The sequence below is a fragment of the Coenobita brevimanus genome, chromosome 30 (genome assembly GCF_032717465.1).
Source record: "Coenobita brevimanus isolate Jiangsu-jjx chromosome 30, ASM3271746v2, whole genome shotgun sequence".
NCBI classification, from domain to species: Eukaryota; Metazoa; Arthropoda; class Malacostraca; order Decapoda; family Coenobitidae; genus Coenobita; species Coenobita brevimanus.
In genome coordinates this window covers 29,536,288-29,559,833 of record NC_136983.1, presented here as the reverse complement: position 1 = coordinate 29,559,833, position 23,546 = coordinate 29,536,288, and the positions used below count along the sequence as shown (strand labels likewise).

Here is a 23,546-nt window from a genome sequence, read left to right as displayed (position 1 = left end):
GCTTGGTCCATGTTGGAGGGACAGAAGTCAAGAGTGAGGGCAGTGGAAATGAGTTATTTGAGAGGAGCATGTGGAGTCACATGGAGAGACAATCTGACAATTGAGGAAGTGTAGGAGCGTTGTGGTGAGGTGTGGATGTGATAGGAAGCGTTAGGAGAAACATATTGAGGTGGTTTCGCCATGTGGAGAGGACAGAGAGTGAGAGACTGATGAGGAGAGTGTATGTGAGTGAGGTGTAGGGGGAGAGAGGGAGGGGGAGTCTAAGGATGAGATGGAGGGATGGATTGGAGAGGTATATGAGAGGGGAGGGTGTGAACTTGGAGAAGGACAATGAAATGACGGGGGACAGGGCGACATGAAGGCAATTTGTTTGTGGCCATCTCTTACGGGATTAAGGCGTCTGGCAATAGATAGACTGATAAACAGATTTTTGGACAAGTTTGGCGAAAGTCAAGGTCACATAGCAAAGTAAAAATATTCAGCCCTTTGACTAAACTGTGGATTCATGTGTTGGACTGATTGTCATTATTTTTATTATTTTAATTATTATTATTATTATTATTATTATTAAAACTGGCCACAGGTGGGAAGTTTCTTTGTCCCATTATGATGATGATGATGATGATGATTATGATGATGATGATGATGATGATGATGATTCAAATTTCCCACAGGTGGGAAGTTTCTTTGTCCCATTATGATGATGATGATGATGATGATTATGATGATGATGATGATGATGATGATGATTCAAATTTCCCACAGGTGGGAAGTTTCTTTGTTTTTGGCATTATTATCAATATATTGATATTCATTTTAAACTTGCTATATTTCAAAGGCCATTTTGGCCTAGAGCCTTCAAACTTGGTCAACTTTGCTGGACAACTGTCAACTTCTTTTGACTACCGGTAAACATGGTGGCAGTCCATTAACTGAATCTTTGGATATTATCCGAAACACAGGAATATTAGTCAGCCACGCTATTTCAAGAACCGCTTAACCACCACGTCCCGTTGACGTATATATACGTCCGAACGTGTTGTCATTGTGTCTCCCGTTAACATATATAAATGCACCGCAATTGCAAGATCTGTCATTTGCACATTTTTCAAATTCCACTCGTGATTTTTGGTACGTATATGCGGGACACCTTCATCTACAAGATGTCATGCAGGAACAATGCCTTACTCCACATGACCTCCCTCCCCCCCGCATGCCATTGTCTCGACAATTCACCTGTTACCAGTGACCTGGCCAGTAAAGACATGTCGTGCCAAGGTACGAAATTCAAGGCCAGAATGATTCCCCAATCAATGACAATGTGCAGGACAAAGTTTATGTAACATTAGAGGAAGAAACAGTCAGGAATGATGATCAGGTAATGTTGCCAAAAAAGATCAGGTATGTTGATGTGTCTGGCGAGTGAAACAATGCTTTTATTGCCTTTATTACTGTGTGAAAACCAATATACTCTCGTACAACATATAAATTCGTACCAAATATATAAATAAATAAATACCATTTATGAATAGTGTGGAATAGTTACCCGCCCACAGAACTAGTTTTTTTTGGAGCCAGCCTGATAGGTACTGCTATGTGTATCCAGTATTTTAAACCTCAGGTGAGCGATTTCTATATGAATTTTCGATGTTTCTCACCAAAGCGGAGGTTTGAGACAAAATTTTTTTTTCCTAAACTGGTCGGGACTGGGGGGAGTCAGTGATGGAAAATTGGTCGGGATGGGGTGGATTAACCTAGGAATCTGACATTTTACTACAAAATAGCCTTAAGGGAGATGTAGGGCGGAAGGGAGCATGGTTCCAATCGACTGCTTATTCTCTGAGATCGCCTGAGTGAATAATTGGGACTTCCAGATTTTTTGGATGTCATCTGATACTCCTTGAAGGATTAAAGCTTGAGCCACCAAACCTGGTGGATGGACTGTGGCGACTTGAGGTTACATATACAGGATCAGTGACCTTGACCTCGCCTGGGCTCAAGATTTGGGATTTTTCTGGATATTCCATATGTCACCGAATTTTTCATCAAGAAATAAAGCTAGAACCATTATCATTATTATTATTATTTTTTTTTTACTATTATTATTTTATTATTATTATTATTATTATTATTATTTTATTATTATTATTATTATTATTATTATTATTATCCATTATTATTAATATTACTATAAAAATAATAATAATAATAATAATAATTATTATTATTATTATAATTATTATTATTATTATTATGTGGTAGGTGGGGGCGCTCATCATCCACTCACTCGATGTAATGCTGCTCTCTGGTGTCTGCCCTTTCCTCTCCTCCATCCTTCTTTCCTTCCATCCTCTTCTGTCTTTCTTTCCTTCATTCTTTCCTCATCCTTCTGCCTACGGGTGACTTTACACTCCCACTTCTGTCTTTCTTTCCTTTATTCTTTCCTCATCCTTCTGCCTGTGGGTGACTCTACACTGAGTGACAAGCCAAATGGTTTCCTGTACACCCGGAAACAATTTACTACGCTGGGTGGTAACCATATAACCAAATTTTGGCGCCTGGTTGTTTAGAGGGTAATTACGGAGCTCCAATAGGATTGATGCAAGGGGTGGTTGGGGTTTATTGCTCACTTAATGCCACTCAGGGATGAGTAAGGCTGGTCACTCTCATCTTAAATGTCAGGACCAGCTTGCCTAGCTCCGGGCTCTTACGCTTCTAATGGGGCAACGTAGGATTGGATGATGAATGAATGAATGAATTATTATTATTATTATTATTATTATTATTATTTCTTCTAAATACAATTGCAGTTTGGTGCCCTGCCGTCATTTCTTCACTAATTCACCTTAATTCTGGTATATTTGTTCCGTGGTCAGATACCCTCCAGACACTTTTTTTTTTTTTTTCCCTGCCTTTATTGGGTTACCTGGGGTAAGAGGTCCAACCATACAGACAGACACATTTAGAGGAATATAGCATCATAAATCCATACAGTTTACCAAATTGTTTGGGTAGGAATCCGTGCAATGATGTGTTTGTGGATACCATTCTGTATTCTGTCATCACTGCAAAACTGCCGGCCCGTTAGCCCCAGAGTTCAAGTCTTACCAGGTGTAACACCTAGGGGAGGTAACTGTGGTAACCTGGATGATACTGTGGCCTTGTATCCCAGGATATCGGGTGGAAAACCTGCTACAGGCTCAAAGGCCTAAAATACAGAGATGAGCGCCTCAGATAAGCATCCTCACCTTTACCTTACCTTTACCATACATCCTGTATTCCTTACGAGTATGACTGTTTAACTAGTAACTTCTTATCCTTAATCGTAAAGTCATATATTCTTATTTCATTGGAGTATTGATAATATCTGAAGTGAGAATACCTGGGACAAAGAGAAATAAAACATTTGCATTCGAGTTTTGGGTGACAGAATCAATAGAAATCTGTACTACGGTGAAGGGAACATATCTTCCACTGGAGTATCCACTAATGTTTAATAATATTCAGCTTAATCCTGCATCATCCTTGAACATGCTTGGGGTTTTATTCACTCGGGACTTATCTAGTCTGTAAAATCAGATTCCAAGAGATTAGATGTGCTAAGCCGTCCTCGTTCCTTGTTTACCCCTGCACAGTTGTTGACTTTATACATGGGTTTTATTCGCCCCTGTCTGGAGTACAACTGTCATGTGTGGGAAGGTTCCCCGCATACAGTTCTTTTCAATAGGGTAGGGTCAAAGGCTTTATCTTCTCATTAACTCTCCTCCTCTTACTGGCTCTGTTCAACCTGTCTCTTTGCAGCACTGTTGCATCTTTATTCTTTTCTATCACTACATTAATGGTCACTGCTCCTCTGAAATGTCTACTTGCATCCATCCACCTCTATGACAGGCGCGTAGCACTCGTACACCAACAAACTCTCATCCCTTTTCTTTCCAACTCTGTAATGCAAGCGTTAACCGTTACTCCCAGTCCTTCATTTATGCAAAAAGGTCAGCTCCGGAACTGCCTCCCTCTGTCTGTATTTCCTGCTAGCTATTATCTCCAGTTTTTCAAATGCAGTGTGTCCAGGAATCTCGAAGTGATCGGATCTTGAATTTGGCTTTCTCTTGTATTTTGTTCTTCTCTTGGAAGGAACAGTTTGTGGGCTCCTGGCCTTTGGTTCCTTCTTCTTTTTAACATATATATATATATATATATATATATATATATATATATATATATATATATATATTTATATATATATATATATATATATATATATATATATATTTGGAGATTCTGTGGTGCAGTGGTAAAGTGTGCCTTTTCGTACACCGAAGAACGAGGGTTCGCGCCCCGCCAGGGTAATAAACTTTGGGAGCCTTCTTCAGGCCACGCACTGCATTGGCGGACACAAAGGGTGCTGTGATTGAACCAGTGTCCCATACAATAAAGTATGCTTGCACCCAGTCGGCTTGCACGGGCTGATTACACTTGGTTCACAGACTACACACACATCCAAAGTCACTCCAAAACTACACTTACACTTACAAGCACTTATCACCCTACATACAATCTCTACTAGACAGCCTAAGCCACTTGGTAGAGATACATTGCCTGTATCGTCCCCACTTCGGTCGGGATAGGCCGGTCCTGCAGTGGACTCTCAAACGGCTGATGAGATGAGATGATATATACAGCATATGTAAATGATTATATATATATATATATATATATATATATATATATATATATATATATATATATTAGAGAGAGAGAGAGAGAGAGAGAGAGAGAGAGAGAGAGCCTCTGTGGTACAGGGATAGAGTGTGCGTTTCGTACACGGGTGAGCCAGGGTTCGCGCCCCGCCAGGGAAATAAACTTTAGGAGTGTTCACCAGGCCACATACTACATTGGCTGACACCAGGGGTGCTGTGGTTGAACCAGTGTTGCTTAAAATAATGGATGTTTGCACCCAGTCGGCTTGCGTGGGCCTATAACACTTGGTTCACAGACTGCACACACATCTAAAGCCACTTCAACACGACAATTACACTAACAAGCACTTCTCACCCTACATACAATCTCTACTAGACAGCCTAAGCCACTTGGTAGAGATACATTGGCTGTATCGTCCCGACTTCGGTTGAGATATTCCGGTCCTGGAGTGGATACTCAAACGGCTGATGATGATATATATATATATATATATATATATATATATATATATATATATATATATATATATATATATTTATATTTATATAGATATATATAAAGAATGGATGTAGCTGAAACAGTTGATAGGATAAGATTGAAGGATGGAAGGAAGCACAAAAAAATTTTAGAATAATCCAGTCCAACCCTTCAAGTATGATGTGTTATGATGGAATTATTGTTACTGGCCTTTTCAACCTAGGGAAGATCTTCTTTTTGTCCTGAAAATTAAAAGAGCCTATCAGTTAATCTCGCGAACAATGCCATCGACTTTTGTCATTTTTGCTTTTGCGTTGTTTGGCACTGAGGAAACTTTTTTGTGTGTTAAGCTTTACAAGGAATATTACTTGATACCATATACTTTGCTACTAATTTTGCTGATATGGCTTACGATCTTTTGAACATAAACTCTAAGGACAGTAATGGCTCGATCATTTTAGCCGGGCAATTCCATACTTTTCTTTTTAGTAGAAATATGTACAAACAAAAAGAAACAGCCATAGACCTAATTGTATTTTCGAAGCTGTTTGTTACAGAGAAGATTCCGACATGGCATCTAATTATGTAAATTGAATGTGAGAACAGCAAAACAAAAAGACTTCCCCAATTTTGTAAAGAGAAAGTGTCATAGAGGATTCTTAAGCAAAAGTGAATGTAAAACTGTATTCATCGTCATTTTCATCATCATCATCATCATCCCGTCTCTTTTCCCCACCTGGAAGTTGGCGAGGTCGCGTGCAGATAACCAGAAGAAGCAAAGAGTATGCTAGTGGGAGAACTAATCAACAACATGCCCTGTGAAATTGGCCACACACCCATCATATTTACCATTCAGACCCCCCAAATCCTGACTCCATTGACAGGTACAATTACCCACACGTAGCCTCATATTCTCCTGTTAGACAGAATCAATTCAGAGAAGGCCAAGTTAAAAAAAAGGGTGCCTAATCTTTGTCATATATTCTTCCTGCTCCGCACAAAATTTCTCCATCCAGCTCGATCCCTTGTTTGTTCCCTAGCCTCGTCAGGGTCTATACTCCTCTTTCTCACACGTTTACTATATCTGTCTGCCTTCTGCTAGGCCTCCCACACCTCCTCCCCCTTTGAAATTCACTCAGATATACCCTTTTCACAATCCTACGTCAGTCCATTCTCGCCATATGATCATGCCATCTAGGTACACTCTCTTCAGATCTGTTGTCCACAGGCTTCCATACTTCACAGCTTTCATCCTTAACATTATTTCTTATCCTGTCCACTCTCCACACTCCACACACATCTCTTTAGAATCCCATCTTCACCTCTCTAACTCCTGATTTTTCGTTTTCATTCCATATCAGAGTCTCACACCTACAAGTTAGAAGGTACTGATACTCATACCTCTTGCAGCTGCCACGCTCAGATCGCGTTTTGGTACTGAGACCTTCATAACACCGGGCAATTTCCTTCCCTGTGCTACAATACAGTTTATTCTACTCAAACTATACTCTGTATGAGAAAAGTGAAGTTAACTGCGTAATGATACACTGTTGGGTAAAGCGAATAGAATTAATCATATTTTTGTTCTAAGTTATGAACGCAGTTAGCTGGGACACTGAAGCTAGATACTTATGAAAGCAACCTATATATGCTGTTTTACTACTATAGCACGTTACCCTGCATTATCAGACATATCAGTATTTAAAAATCAGGAAAAATGATAATAAAAAAAAAAAGGAACTGAAGATTAACCTCCTTAGCTGAGGGATGAATAGAAACTTGAACCCTGAGGAACTTCAGTACAGTTTTCTTTCATAAAGGAGTGTACTTTATAATCGTAGTCTTCTCTTCAGTGAGCCTTTTCTTCTCAGCAGCATCTCTTTAGAATTTGCTGTCCATGATTACCATAATTGTCGACAGGATAATGTGTGTATGTGTGTGTGTGTGTGTGTGTGTGTGTGTGTGTGTGTGTGTGTGTGTGTGTGTGTGTACTTACCTAATTGTACTTACCTAATTGTATCTTTACAGGAATAAGTCAAGCTCGTACTGTCCCATGTCTTAAACCATATTTATCGTACATATCCTTAAATTTATTAATTGTTTTGGCACACACTATTTCATTCGGTAGTGCATTCCATTGATCAATTGCTCTGTTTGGGAAACTGAATTTCCTTACGTCTTTAACACCTCTCTTCTTATGCAGTTTTTTGCAGTGGCCTCTTGCTGATGCTTCTCCATATGTTAAGTAATCATTTATGTCTATTTTCTCCTTCCCTGATATGTGTGTGTGTGTGTGTGTGTGTGTGTGTGTGTGTGTGTGTGTGTGTGTGTGTGTGTGTGTGTGTGTGTGAGAGAGAGAGAGAGAGAGAGAGAGAGAGAGAGAGAGAGAGAGAGAGAGAGAGAGAGAGAGAGAGATTGTGTATAACTGCATCTTTCACACACACACACACACACACACACACACACACACATTATGAATTTCATAATGTGTATGTGTGTGTGTGTGTGTGTGTGTGTGTGTGTGTGTGTGTGTGTGTGTGTGTGTGTGAGAGAGAGAGAGAGAGAGAGAGAGAGAGAGAGAGAGAGAGAGAGATTGTGTATAACTATCTTTCACACACACACACACACACACACACACACACACACACACACACACACACACACACACACACACACACACACACACACACACACACACACACACACACACACATTATGAAATTCTGTTAGATTTTTGGCCTTTCTTTCCCTGTTTTACCCCCATTCAGTGATACATGCAGCACAGATACTTAAAATCTCAGTTTGTGGAGGGGATGAATACTGCCCATGTGTAATACTCCCAGTGTTTCATAAAGAGCAACGTAAAGGGAGAGAGTAGGAAGCTGAAGTACCCTTTGCTGATGATGACCCAAGGATGAAATTACCTCATAACCCAGAAGCCCAATATATTCTGAGACACGGCGGGGATGGGGGAGAAAATATCTGGAATTTATTTTTCATTATATTTATATACCGAAAGAGACATCAGCAGCCTTGAAGTGAGCCTCAGCATCCCATGTGAATATAAAAATTTGAGTTATAACAATGAAAGTTGATATAATAAGATAATGATAATATATATTTTACATCAGTTCAAAATGTTTTGCTGTTTGTAGGTGAAAAAAACAAAAAAACTACTGATCAGAAGACTTTAAGTGGGATAGAAGGTGGATGTGGTTTAGTGACAGAGCATGAAACTGGTATTCTGAAAACATAACATTCTGACGAGATACAGAATTATTAGTTTGCATCCGAAAATTATCTATATCAAGACTTTTAACTGTACTGTATATTCTCCCCCCATTCCTGATATTACCACTGTTTCATTTTCAAGGTATATCTTTGTCAGTAAGGCATCCAGAGTAAATATTAATATGTTTGTGTGCATGTTGACTACTGAACCCCTGTGACGAATTGCCAGGTCTGATAACTGATAGTGCTGCACTGAAAGAAATGCCACCTACTCTTTCAGTCTCATCAGGCTGTGTGACAGTCCGATAATTTGTAATGATAATTTGTACATTTGGTGGTGAAATGTCACACCATTCAGCAGTATAGTGATTTCCAGTTCTCAGACTTCTTTTTCCTCTCTTTATAGGGTACGGTATGTTTCATTACATTCTGGTCACCGTAATGGGTTTATCTAACGCAAGTGATATCCTCGAGATCGTGTGTGTGGCCATCCTGATGCCGGCGGCAGAATGTGACCTTCATATGACTTCAGAAGACAAGGGATGGCTTTCTTCTGTGGGCCTCATTGGTAAGGATATACTTGGAATATTCGTTTTTAGTCACTGGGTAAACTTCATTCAAGTACCGTCTAACATATTTCCATGCTTTTTTTTTTTTATTTGGGCGTTTGTGTGCGACTATGCGCCAATGCAAGATCGTGCAAAGAGAGTGAGAGAAGAGTTCTGGACAAATGTGGAAGCGTGCATGGAAAAGTTTGAAAGGAATGAGAGAGTGTTTTTGATTGGAGATATGAATGGAAAAGTAGGGAATGTGAAGGTGGATGGAGTAGTTGGTGAGTGGGGTGTGCCTACAGAGATGGATGACAATGACAGTGCTTTAATGGACATTTGTGCTGGGAGTGGGTTGGTGATAGCCAATACCCTCTTCAGGCACAAAATGATCCATAGGTATACATGGCGAGTGATGAGAAGGGTGGATTGTGAACTGAATGAAAGGAAGGCAATGATTGATTATGTTTGTGTGGATGAAAGGATGCGAAGATGTGTAATGGATGGAAGAGCATAATGAGGTTGGGGGAGTGGACTTTCTGACCACCACCAAGTGGTGGTCAGAATCAAGGTCCAAGTAAAATGGAGAAATGGAAGAAGAGAAGGACGGGAGGAAGGAGTAGATGAAAAGAGAGTGGAAAGGTTACAAGAGGATGAGAAAAAGGCAGAATATAAGAGATAAGTGGGGTATCGATTGGGTAAATACTACATGAATTGGAGCAGATGGGGGACGTGGAAGGTGTGTGCAAGATACTGACAGAAGAAATATGTGCAGCATGTGAGGGGGGGTGTGGGGTGAAGAGAAGACGAAAGGGGGTGCAAGGAACAGCGTGGTGGAATGAAGAGGTGAGACAGTTTTGTGGCACAAAAGAAAAAAGCACATAATGAATGGATGAGAAATAGGGGCGTGGAAGAAGTTGAGAGACAGAAGAGAAAGTTATATGTAGAGAGGAAGAGAGAGGTGAAAAGATTAGTAAGAGTGTAAGAAGAGAGTGGATGAGGAATTTGGAAGGAATTTGAGTGTCAAGTGGAAGGAGTGTAAGAAAATATTCTGGAAAGATGTAAAGAGAGTCAGACAGGGTGGCAATGAAGTCAGTAGGGGAGTGAAAGATAAAAATGGTAGATTACTAGTTGAGAAGGGAGGATAAAGTGAGCAGATGGAGAGAAAACTTTAATGAATTGTTGAACATAGAGAATGAAAGTAATGTGAGTATAAGTGGTTGGGGAATGGCTGGGAGAAGGAAGGAGGTGAGACAACAGGAAGAAATCAGTTGGATCGAAGTTGTGGAAACAATGAATAAAGTCAAAATGGGGAAAGCCCCAGGAATTGATTGAGTGTGTGGTGAAATGCTGAGGCATGGGGGAGAGACAGTAGTAGAATGGATATGGAAGATGTGCAGGTTGGCCTGGGAGGAAGGTAGAGTCCCGGTCCCGAAGAATTGGAAATCAGGTATAATTATTCACTTGTACATGTCAGGTGCGGGTAAGGGGATGGGTATGTTATGATGTGGCAGGGGTAAACCAGCTCTGCTGTCGGGCCCTGCTGCGGATGTCACTGATTGCATTGCGCAGTTGACCCTTGTGCGGTGTGGTGCGGTGAGGATCTGTCCGTTCTCCCCTTTGGGGCTAAGATGTGAATGAATGTGTTTAAATGGATGAGTAAATAGAGAGTGTGTCGTCCTGTCTCGGCTACCTCCCTTTCCTTGGGGGAAGCAGCCTAGGTATATAGATAGATAGATAGATAAAGGGCAAGGGGAAAAAGAAGTGTGTGGTAATCATAGGGGCATTTGTCCTCTTAGTGTAATAGGAAAAGTATACGGTAGGATTCTTATTGACAGAGTTAGGGAAATGACAGAGGAATTAGTTGGAAAAGAACATGGAGGAAATGAAGAGGTTGTGTAGATCAGATATTTATTCTCAGATCTTTAGTGGAAAAGTTTCTAGAGAAGAGAAAGAAGTTATATGCGGTCTTTATGGATTTGGAGATAACATATGACAGGGTGGATAGACAAGGATTGTAGAAAGTATTAAGAATATATGGAGTAGATGGGAAGTTGTTGAATGCTGTGAAGTGTATGCATGAGGGTGCTTAGGCTGCAGTGCGTGTTGATAGTGAACTGAGTGAGTTTTTTCTATTTGCAGGTTGGGTTGAAACAGGGATGTGTCATGTCTCTATGGTTATTCAATCTGTATATGGATGGGGTTATAATAGAGATTCACAGTAGGGCAGTGGATGAGAGAGGGTAGTGTTTGGAAACTCCCTGTACTGTTGTTTGCAGATGCTACTGTGTTGCTAAAGTCAGACGAAGGAGAGCTACAAGGCTTGATGGATGAGTTTGGGCGAGTGTGTAAGAAACGGAATCTAAAGGTGAATGTAGGGAAGAGCAAAATTGTGGTCTTCGAAAGAGGTGAAGTCAGTGAATATACAGTGTGGTTGGATGATGAAGAAATGGAAAATGTGAGTACGTTTAAGTACTTGGGTAATGTGATAAGTAAGGGTGGACGTTTAAAGGGTGAAGTGCTTGAAGCGGTACAACAAGGAAGGTAGGTGGCTGGTTCCTTGAAGGCTGTGATAAGAAACAGGGAAGTGAGCACGGAAGTGAAAAAGTTATTACATGGCAGTATTGTGATACCAACTCTAACGTATGGAAGTGAAGCTTGGACGTTGTTGAAGGGACAGTCAAGAGTGAGAGCAGTGGAAATGAGTTTTTTGAGAGGAGCATATGGAGTCACATGGAGAGACAGACTGACGAATGAGGATGTGAAGGAGCGTTGTGGTGTGGATGTGGATGTGATAGGAAGTGTTAGGAGAAACACACTGAGGTGGTTTAGCCATGTGGAGAGGATAGAGAGTGAGAGACTGACGAGGAGGGTGTATGTGAGTGAGGTGGAGGGGGAGAGAGGGATGGGAAGGTCAAGGATGAGTTGGAGGGATGAAGTGGAGAGGTATATGAGAGAGGGGTGTGTGAATTGGGAGCAGGGCAGTGAAACGGCGGGGGACAGGGTGACATGGAGGCGATTTGTTTGTGACCTTCCCCTATAAGGGATTAAGGCGTCTGGCTACAGATAGATAGATAGATAGATTAAAGCACTGAAAATACTCCTAGTGTTAAAAGTGAATAGAGTATGATCATTTAAACTGATTGTTGAATCAGTCAACTAAAATAGATAATAAGAAAGGTAATGACATCATAAGTAGGTCTGCAAAACTGAAAACAAAATAGAACATCATAAAACAATGCAAATAGTAAAATGTCCCCTCGATTGTATAACTCCGATCAAAGATTAACATTTCCGCTTGTACTTCCTCACCTTTATGTCTCACTTTCACCTGTCACTGAAAATTCTGTTGTCGGGACAGCAGTGTTTTTGTACCAATTCGTCCGACCTTTAATCCTTGTATTTGGTTTGTAAACCTCGGAAAAATATGTTTTATTTGTATATATATGTTTGGTTTTGTATTTCTGTCCTTATGTTTTTTGCATCAGCACGGAGAAAATTATTGGATGGAACTGTACCAATATGTCAACGATTGAGGGCCATCAGAGGAACAGGTGATTATTTTTAGCCGAAGAAAGTCATAGATCCCAGATTAAGAACAAGTTCAGTTCAGCCAGTTTGATTCCGATTTTTGAGCAGACTTAGTGGATGGGTTGAGGGACAAAAAATGGTAAAGTGGTTTACTATTGAGAACGGTCTGAGTTAAAGGCCACGGGGACATGCCAAAGTCTCGGCCCTTCAGATGAAATAGTTTTGATCTGATCTGAACTAAACTTGGTACAATTTCCATTTGGAAGCAATAGGTCAGAGGTCATGGTCACGGGGTAAGGTCAACTTAAACACTTTTATTACAGTTCGGGCTTATCTCAGTGGCTAGGTTGATTGTCAGTTCAGGATGAAGAAATTCGGGTTACAGAGCAAGATCAAAGATTTGGCTCGATTGTAGTGCACAGGTGTTACACTCTCTAAATGCCTCTTCTAACTGGGAAGTGCTTTTGCATCATAGTTCATGGGACCGTATTTTGGTCTTTTTACTTCAAGTTATTTTAAGATTTTGTTTTTTGTTCTTGAAGCACTTCCGTATTACTCGAAGATGACGGGCTTCCTACAAATATAGTATGTTGTACGTGTACCCCCTCCACAATATGTCTACCCCCGATGTATATATGTCCCCCCCCAATGCATACATGCCCCCACTAAATTTGCTAGGTCAGCATGCTTTCCCACGCCTGAAGACGGCGTTATTGCATGAGTTCTTAGCAGACAGCCGACACGGGTAGACTGTTTTACTGTGAGCTTGTAATAAACTCCTTATCTAGCTGTTTGTACACGGAGTTTCTATCACCAAAGTATTGCAAGTTACATTTGGTAGCAGCGGTGTTTCGAACCATCACATTCTGACCGCCTCCTTGGATTTTTAGTGATACAACAAGATACATGACGTCTCGCATCTGACAGCCTCGCCCCTCCTCCGTGCCTCTAGTGGGGTCATACCTTGGCTGTGCTTTTCGAGTGTACCATTTTTCTCACCAGTGCTCACCTCTCAAACAACCGCACCCATACGCCTTGTTCCTGACCGCACGTGTCGCCGTCGCCGACCTACGCACCTGTTGCACCTGTTCCCAGCACCTGTTCCGGACTCATCATATCTCCTGCCCCCACGGTGCCCCTTATCACTGTCTGCCCGCTGCCTGCCCACCACCATTCTCGCATTTGCAACTCACCAGCTCTACACCTGCCTTGCGCCGACATCTGCCTCACCACCCACCACCGGCCTCCGCCGTCGCCTGCATCTGGTCTGCATTACGGAGCCTCCTAAGACCGCCACTCCCTGCCGGTGATTCATCGCGGCGTCTCTTCTCCTCTCCGCCCAGCTGTCTCTCCACCGCCGCCCCGCCCCGTCGCCCAGCCCCGCCCCGCCCCGCCCCGCCCCAGCCCAGCTACGCCCAACCACCCTGCACGTCATACATCTCGACACTCCCGTTTCTACTGTGTAACTATAGTATATCTTTCCTTTCTCTAGAGATTATCCTCGATTTTCTCTACAGATTGGTTATTGTAAATATTCCATCTCATTTCCATTACCCCGTTTTCATCTTCACCTACGTTATTTATTATCCATCTCATCCTTCGCATTTTATTTAAACCATTCATCCCCGCACCTTCATTCATATTTTCACACCTAGTGTATTCCATTCTCTCATTGTTATTTATACATTTCCACCTACGTATCCATCTTCATCCTTTCATCTTCCATTGCCGCATTAAATGTCATACTTTCCCCGTCAACCGCTTACCACCAGCCCTCTCGACCCGGAAACATCACCTGCTCATACCCCGTCTGCCGACTCTAACACAATCACTCATTTACGAAGTGGCAAAGAGTACCACCGCCCTGTACCTGAGACTCCCGTTTCACTTCCCGCAGAATCACTTACTACCCGTCCTACCCTCGTAAATCCAGATACTTCCTCCTCTACTCCTGCCTCTACTCTCCCTTCTTCTTCCTCTACTCCTTCCACTGTCGTTACTTCTCCTGCCTCCCTTCATACCCCGTCTTCCTCGCCCTTAACTGCCACTGCCTTCTCTCTCTCCCACACCTCTCCTCCCGCCACTTCTGCACTTCCAGCCATGGCCAACCCTCCACAGTCTATCTATCTCGACGATGCCAATCGTCCCAAATTTACCGGCCAGGACCCAACTTGGTCTGTCTATGATTTCCTCAGAGAAGTCAAAACCGAAATAAATAATAGACAAATTACCGAGGAATCGCTCAAAGTAGCTTACGTCCTCAGTCGCTTGCATCACGGTAAATCAGACATCGGATCCGCGATCCGTGCAGGACATTTCGATAGCATTCGTACCTTTGCTGATGTTCGTACGGAACTCATCAGCCTTTGTTGCCAGCATTCAAATACCGCGTCTCTCATGGGATTCATTAATCTCCTAAACCAACTAGATGAGGACTTGCGCGTCCCAGCGCAATATGCCAAGCTCCGCGAAGCTGCCGCCGCCATGAAAGCAACTAGTAGCGAGATGCTCCAATTACTGGTAGGCACGAATGGTTAGAAGACAAGAATGGCGTTCCAATGCTTTCACTCACCAACTTTGCTGACTTAATTGGTTACCTGAGATTCCTTCACTGGCTTACTCCTAAACAGCGAGAGCTAGCCTTGGAAATCGGTTTCAATCCAGGAGATAAAATTATTCAGGTCACTAAAGCCATTCATGAAAGAACAGGTTCGAACTACACGCATCAGGGCAACACCCAACCCTTGGCCTCCTCAGTCTGTCACACCTTCACTACCCCAGACCAATCTCGCTCCCGTCCCACCACACGCGGCAGACCTGCCACACATCGCTCTCCTACCGCAGGTCGTGATCAATCTAGCGCCCGACGGAACAGACAATCTTCGATTCTTTGCTGGTACTGTGGTCATCCTGGACATCGAGCATCCAGTTGCGACCGTACATACAGACGTCCTCACTCCCAAACCAGACAGCGTACGCCTTCCCGCTCACGTCGTCCACACTGCAAATACCACAAATCAAGCACGACTCACACCACTGAGGAATGTCGTTACCTCAACCGCCCACAGTCGGGGGAAGCGCCGCGCCCGTATCGGACCAATATCACGTAGAACCAGAAACCCAACTCCCCATCCACCATGTAGGTCCCATAACATCCTCGGGTTTAGTCATTCTCGGAAGTAGTCATGACATACCAACGTCATTCTTCTTGGACACAGGATCTATAGTAAATCTCATCTCCGAAAATTCCTTACAAATTATTCATCGCCATCACAGCCACGTCAGTTTCCTAGAACCACCAGACATTCGCCTATGTGGTGTTAACGGCTCAGAGTTTAAGGTTAAGGGAAGAGTCACCCTTGAAGTCAAACTCCACAGAGCTTTGCCCCCTATCCTCATTGAATTTCATGTCACTAATGACTTGCAGTATCCCGCAGATGCCCTTATTGGTTTCTCCACCATGGCACAACATTCCATTGCATTATTACCTACTTGTGGTAGTATAGACATTTCTGGATTCCCGGTTTACACTATGGAATGTCCCCGTCCTGTTCTTACGATCAAATCAGTCCTTCAATTACCTCTGTCCCTATCACTACCAAAAAGTCCAACCCAGCCCAAACCACCACTATCATCATCGGAGAATACAGAGATCATCCCTTTACTGACTGCGAGCAAGGACATAAATTCCTCAATGTCTCCTGATACATCATCTCAGCCCTCGAACATGGCTCTTACATCCTCTCCCGACAACACTATCGCTGACTCAGACATGTCTCAGTTACCTACCTCACACAGTCTGAATGATCTTCTCCAACACGCAGAGACGAAACGTGCAGTAACGAATACGTGCACAATTTTGTTACCGCATGAGTTCACCAAAGTCTCTGTTTGTGTTGCCGGTGTGAAAGAAGGAGTGGATGTACTAACCCTACCTGAGACGTGTTGTGTGAATGGCTTGACTTATGAGTCAGCGTGGTGTACAGTCTTAGAGGACAGTTTATGCTACCTGTACTTGCTCAATGTCACAAATGCTCCACTAAAACTTAAAAGTGGTGTAAAGATTGGAGACTTCCTAGTATACCCAGCGACCGTAAAGGTGTGCCAGGATTCCTCAATTCCTACTATTCAGACTGATGCTATGCCAATCGGTGTATGTACTATTAACTCTACGGGATCTGCGCCGACGCATTCACCTGATATGCTCTCACATCTCACTTGCACAGATTTCCCAGAACATACGCCTCAACTCCTCGACCTTCTGACCTCGTACAGAAACGTGGTTGCCTTACCCGGTGAACCGATGGGTAGAACAGACCTTGTCAAACATACGATTGAACTACTCCCAGGAACTCAGCCGATTTACATACCAGCGTATCGATTGCCTCACAGCCAGAGAAAGCAAACAGATCAAATGGTACAGAACATGTTAGACCAGGACATTATTGAACCCTCCGTCAGTCCATGGAATAGCCCACTTTTCTTAGTACCAAGGAAGGACGGCAACCTTAGACCATTAGTCGACTATCGTAAGATCAATTCTGTCAACGTTCCAGACCGTTTCCCGCTACCTGTCCTCACTGATTTGCTAGAATCCCTTGGTGACAATAACGTAGTCTTTTCATCTTTAGACCTCCTCAGCGGGTACTGGCAGGTCGAAATGGAAGAGTCCTCTCGCCCAGTTACAGCCTTTAGCACCCCTTCCGGACATTTTCAGTTTAAGAGACTCCCTTTTGGTCTGAGAAATGCTCCATCCATGTTCATGCGACTTATCCATTCAGTCTTCAGCGGTATGATGGGACACTCTCTTTTTGCTTAACTAGATGATATCATTGATGTGAGTAAATCCATCCCTGATCATTTTACCAAACTCCAGCAAGTCTTTGAACGCCTCCAGCTCGCAGGCCTGAAAATCAATCTCAGTAAATGTGACTTCCTGCGAAAGAAAATCAAATTCCTAGGCCATGTCGTAGATGCACAAGGCATTCATACTAATGAGGATAAAACTAAGGCGATCATTAACTTCCCAGAACCTACCACTACCGACGCTGTACGAAGTTTCCTGGGCCTCAGTGGCTATTATCGTCGCTTCATCCAGAATTACGCGCAGATCGCCGCTCCTCTGACCCACTTACTCAAGCAGAATGTGCCCTTTGTTTGGACTAACGACCAGTCACAGGCTTTCGAAAAGCTAAAGACAGATCTTGTAAATGCCCCTATTCTAGCGTTCCCTGATTATACCACACCCTTCCTTCTCTGCACAGACGCCTCAGGCACTGGACTTGGTGCCGTTTTGATGCAACTCGATGAAGCATCAAGGAAGCGCATAATAGCGTATGCTAGTCGCACCCTTACAACCGCTGAACGTAACTACAGTGTCACAGATCTCGAAGCGCTAGCAGTAATCTGGTCTTTGAAACATTTCAGAGATATAGTCTATGGTTATCCAGTGCATATCCAAACAGACCACCTTCCACTATGTGATTTGTTCAAAAATCGCAACCTAACAGGTAGGTTAGCTAGATGGTCTGTCATCATCCAGGACTTTAATCCCACTTTTCAGTATGTACCAGGCAAGTTGAATGTAGTCGCAGACGCACTCTCACGTCACGTAGCAGCAGCTATAACATCACTGCAGCCTGAAGTAACTGAAAATACTACACTAACGTCAGAAGTTGTTCGAAACTTTCAACGCCAAGACCCCATGTGGTCCAAAGTCATTTATTTCCTAGAATCTGGCCTCGACCTTACCTACTCTGCCAGTATCACTAGATGAGTTCATGCTAGATGATGATCTCTTGTACAGGAAAACACTGCTAACAGGCAAAGATATGCCCAATCGCGAAGTACGCCAACTTGTTGTCCCCACTGCCCTGGTACCAAAGGTTCTTCATATTATTCATAATACTCCTCAAGCTTCCCATCCAGGTAAAGACCGATGCTTGCGCCAAGCACGTCTCAAATACTATTGGCCAACCATGTGCCGCGATATCAATGCCCACTGTGACTCTTGCCTCTCCTGCCACCGCCACAAAGGATCAACCGGCTTACCAGCACCTCTCTTACAATACCCAATCCCATCACGACCATGGGAAACTGTCTCAATCGATCTCTTAAAACTACCTCTCACAGAATCTGGCGCTGAGTACTTGTTCGTAGCGGTCGACCACTTCTCCCGCTACTGTGTCCTCGTTCCCCTCTCTGATAAGACCGCGAAGAGCATTGTACATGCCCTTGTAGATCACGTAATTTGCCCGTTCAGTACCCCTCATACCATTCTTACTGATAACGGTACAGAGTTCAACAATAGCCTTCTCGATGAGATCTGTCGCCACTTTCATATCAGTAAGTGCAATGTCGTGCCTAACCATCCGGCTTCCAATGGCCTTGTAGAACGCCACAACCGTAAAATCTTAGAGTGCCTCAGACATCTAGGCTCCCATAGTTCGTCCTGGGATGACTGGATTCCCCAAGTGGCATCCTCCATCAATAGTTCCATCAATGCATACATTGCTGAATCTCCCTTCTTCGTCCTCTTTGGTTTTGGCAAGGACCTCCCATACTCTCTCTTATCCTCAAAGCCAGAACCCATCTACAACATGGATGATTATGTTAAACTAAAATTGGCCAACTTCCAGACAATCCACCAGTATGTCCAATCCACTTTGGCTTCCTCTCAGGAGGACATGCTGCAGCGCCAACATAAGTCCGCCTCTCCTATCACTATCAGTGTAGGCGATCTTGTCTTTGCTCATTCCCATACGCGTTCCTCTAAGTTGGATGACAAATTTACAGGGCCCTACCGCGTCCTCACTCAACAAGGCAACAAATTTCACCTCCAGGACCTGTCCACTAGGGACACCAGATGGGTCCACGTCGATGACTTAAAGCGAGCACCCCATGGCCTCGTGTTGGAAGAGTCACTTCCACAACCTCCTGCCCCCTCTTCCCCTCCTCCCATCCCTCAGTCTACCTTGTCTCCACCTATCCCTCAGTCTCCTTCCTCTCCACCTCCACCTGCTCATTCATCAATCAATCAATATCGGTCCCAACTGCGCTCTGCCCATCAACCTCTTCACGACCTCCCCCATTAACTCTACCCTGATTTTTTAGGTATGATGTTAGCGATCTCCCTGCTGGCAGTGCTGACCATCCTAGGGTCTGGGTCAGGTCAGGACGATGGTGGAGTACGTCCCGGGGCCTTGGTCGGCTCGGGAGGCGAGGTAATGCTTATCGACGACATCGCCTCTTTGCGCTACGATCTTGCGCCCCTGGCCGACGTAGCCATTGCCCTACCTGCCTACGCGCACCAGCTCTACGGAATCAGGAACCATCTCACGGCCCTCATGGGGACACACAACCCGAATGAGTATCTCTATCACCTTTTCCTCCCACTCTCCTGGCAGTTGCAATACATAAGTAACAGATTCACTGAGCTCCATGACACATTTTCCATTCAGACACCCGTGGGTTGTTCTCGTGTGAAACGAGGTCTTTTCGACTTCGGCGGTGAGATTCTGAGTGGCTTGTTTGGCGTTGCTACAGCCCGTGACATTTCTGGCTTCAAATCTGATCTCACTCATTTAGCTTCAGCCCTAGAATCACAACGCTGAGTCATTAAAATCCAACACCCTATGTTACAGAAGCTCAGAACCCAACTCAATGAAGTCACGTCCACTCTAAACAATTTCACCGATATCTTACAACGCCACCTTTCAGATCTCAACGTTATCTCTCAGTTCTTCTACCTCAAATTCAACATGGATAATCTCCAACTGGCCGTTGACTCTCTCCTGTCTCAAGTCTCTACCTTGATTCGTATCCTGGTCGATGCTATCAATGGACGTGTCACTGCCGACTTAGTACCTGTCTCAGCTCTTCGTTCTGTCCTGGAATGGGCTCACTCCACATTCGGTCTCTCCCCAGTCCTCCCTTACTCCTCCCTTGAATATTATTATCCTGTTCTCGAAGCCACTCTTCTCACTACATACGTCGTCGTCCATATTCCTCTCCGTTCTGCCATAACCTTTAACCTTTTCCACATCATTCCCTTCCCTTTCCGCCTCAACAACTCCTTGTTACAGGTCTCTGTTCCTTCAGAATATTTCCTCCTCTCCCATGATCCTCTTTCCGTTGCCTTCCTTTCTTCCACAGACCTCCAGCAATGTTCCTCCCTTACTCCGACCTCTCGTCTCTGTGCTGCCCACCTTTTCGCTATCTTCCCTAGCAGTGCCACACCCTGTGAGTCTGCTTTAGTTCGCAACCATTCCATCTACTCGGCCTGTTCTTTTGTCCCAGCTCCTGACCTCCCGGTCCACCATGCTCACCTCAACCATGTCCAGTACTTCTTCTTTGCCGTTCCCATCTCTGTCACAATCATGTGTCCTGGTTCTTCCGTTCGCTCCGTCCCCGCTAGTGGTCTCTACAAAGCACCTGACTATTGTACCGTCAAATCAGAGTCCGCCATCACTTACGCCACTCGCTATCACCAAGCTGTTCGTAAACACTCCTATGACATCTTTCAACCAATCGACATGCCTTCAACCCTACCTTCTGCCAACATTACCATCACCTCCCCTCACTTGCGCATGCTCACCTTCCTTAATGACAGTGATTTCATTATGGATCAATTTTCTCTGGCCTTCAGCCATTCATGGGTTCATCCAACAGTTGTGTTTCCTCCTGTGGTTATCGCTTTCATAGGTTTTCTACTCATCATCTGTGCAGTGCATTGTTGTGTCAGAAAAATGGAACGTCGACTCCAGGAAATCAGAGTCGCTACAGGCATAGTACGCCCTACACACGACGTAGAAACTCCCCGTACTTAGTGCCCTCGCATTCCGTGACTACCATTGCCATCTAACAATTAACCAAACTGTGAACAGCACTCTGTCTCCTAGACAATGATGGTATTTCTTTCATGCATTACTGCGTGCCAGTGTATCCTACAGAAAATACAAAAAAAAACACACCAAAAAAAACATGAAGGAAGAACAACACTAGAACTCTCATATCTACTCCTTGTTTATCATGTATCAAACTATTATTGTGTAAATCCCATTATGTTTATATATACCTTCGACCCTTACTGGATTTGTACCTATTATTCCTTGTATATCTTATATGTATATATCCTTCTAATTCCCTCCCCTCAACATTGCCATGTCTCCCCTACTGCCCCTGTATCATACTTGTCCCTTGTTCAAACCTCCCGGTCCTGCCTTACTCCTATAATCAAACACCATTTAACTCCCGGTGTCAGGAGACACCGTCTCAGCTACCCGGGGAAGTAGCGTACCCCCTCCACAATATGTCTACCCCCGATGTGTATATGTCCCCCCCCCAATGCATACATGCCCCCACTAAGTTTGCTAGGTCAGCATGCTTTCCCACGCATGAAGACGGCGTTATTGCATGAGTTCTAAGCAGACAGCCGACACGGGTAGACTGTTTTACTGTGAGCTTGTAATAAACTCCTTATCTAGCTGTTTGTACACGGAGTTTCTATCACCAAAGTATTGCAAGTTACATACGCTTAATTTTATATATGTGAAATATATTACATACGGTACGACTGTTTCTCCCTGAACACATTATATATCACTATTAGCTTGGATAGTGAGAACATCAGTGGTTGTAGAATTTATTTGGTTGTTGTAGGGTTATGGTTTGTGTGTGTGTGTGTGTGTGTGTGTGTGTGGTGTGTGTGTGTGTGTGTGTGTGTGTGTGTGTGTGTGTGTGTGTGTGTGTGTGTGTGTGTGTGTGTGTGTGTGTGTGTGTGTGCGCACTTAAGGGAAAGTTGGTGTGTGTGCTCAGAAGTTAATAATATTGTGCTACATCTATGATGGAAGGGTATATATGCGACTGACTATAATAAGAAGGATTTCGTGAACTTGTAATGGTAATGGTTCTGTATTCCAGGTATGCTGTTCGGGGCTTTCATCTTGGGATGCTTGGGTGACATCTACGGCCGGCGTTCAATAATGATCATAACGCTGCTGATCAATGGGCTAGCTGGGCTGGCATCATCACTCGTCCAGTCGTATGGATTACTTCTTGCCTTTCGCTTCATATGTGGATTTGGGTGAGTGGAATTCCACCGATTTTCTGTTGTGTTTTGGTCGTCAACCATTTGCTCACTCACTGTCTTGTCTCCTTCTGATGGCTCCAATGAGTGACAAACTGAGTAATTTTCTGAACTCCAGGTAACCATTTACTACGCTGAACGTTAGCAAATTTATCAGTCCTTGAGATACGGGAGACAAATATCGCCCCACAATCCCTTCATGCTCTAGGGCTAAAAGGGAAGCAACTGTGTGAGCTGGGACCCGCTCCCCCCCCCCCCGGCAATATCCTCTCTAACCCTAAGAAATCGCTTAGAAAGCATATAATCTGGGTTTTGTGCCGCCTCAGGGGCCCCCAGAATCGTGGCCCAGGAATCACATTGGCACAGCATCTGAACTTTGACTCTGGCTTGTAACTGTGACCCCTTATCCATTACACAAAAGCTGAATCACTTCTTCCTATCTCCATACACAGTATATTAGCAAAGTGTGATTGACATTGGATCAAACATCGTGAGTTAGTGCCACACCCCTTACTTTGATTTAGACCCGTGACCACGACCGTTGATCGATCTGCACGAAAATTAATAATCAGACTTACACATAATATACGTGCCGATTTTTTTTGTCTCTAAAATGGAGTAAGCATTCATGAGATACAAAACTATTCACAGAAATAAATTCAAACACCATCTTCCTTGCGTTTCATGAAAAACATTCGACCATATCTTTTTTCCCATAAACCAGTAGGAGCAAGGGGATGTGACTCACTGGAGCGTGACCTTGAATCATTGAGCCCATGGGCGAATATATTCCGTGCTCCCACAAAGCCCAATCGCTGTTGCACAACATGTGTTTGAGGACGTGTTCCTCTTGCTTGTTACATTTTCATTTTGTGCTGCAATGACCAAGCGAATCGAACAATGTTATTGCATCAAATTTTGTCAGAAACTTGGTGACACACAGTCTGAAACCATCACGAAGTTTCGACAGG

General features: G+C 43.7%; 1 protein-coding gene across 1 annotated transcript in view; it reads left to right on the top strand.

Annotated features, from left to right (window-relative positions):
- Positions 1-23,546, top strand: part of LOC145395274 (uncharacterized) — a 181,590-nt gene that overhangs the window by 39,519 nt on the left and 118,525 nt on the right. Inside the window, exons 3-4 of the mRNA XM_080268954.1 lie at positions 8,816-8,977; positions 22,410-22,572. Coding sequence (XP_080125080.1) covers positions 8,816-8,977; positions 22,410-22,572 — 325 coding nt within the window. The remainder of the gene's footprint in view (positions 1-8,815; positions 8,978-22,409; positions 22,573-23,546) is intronic.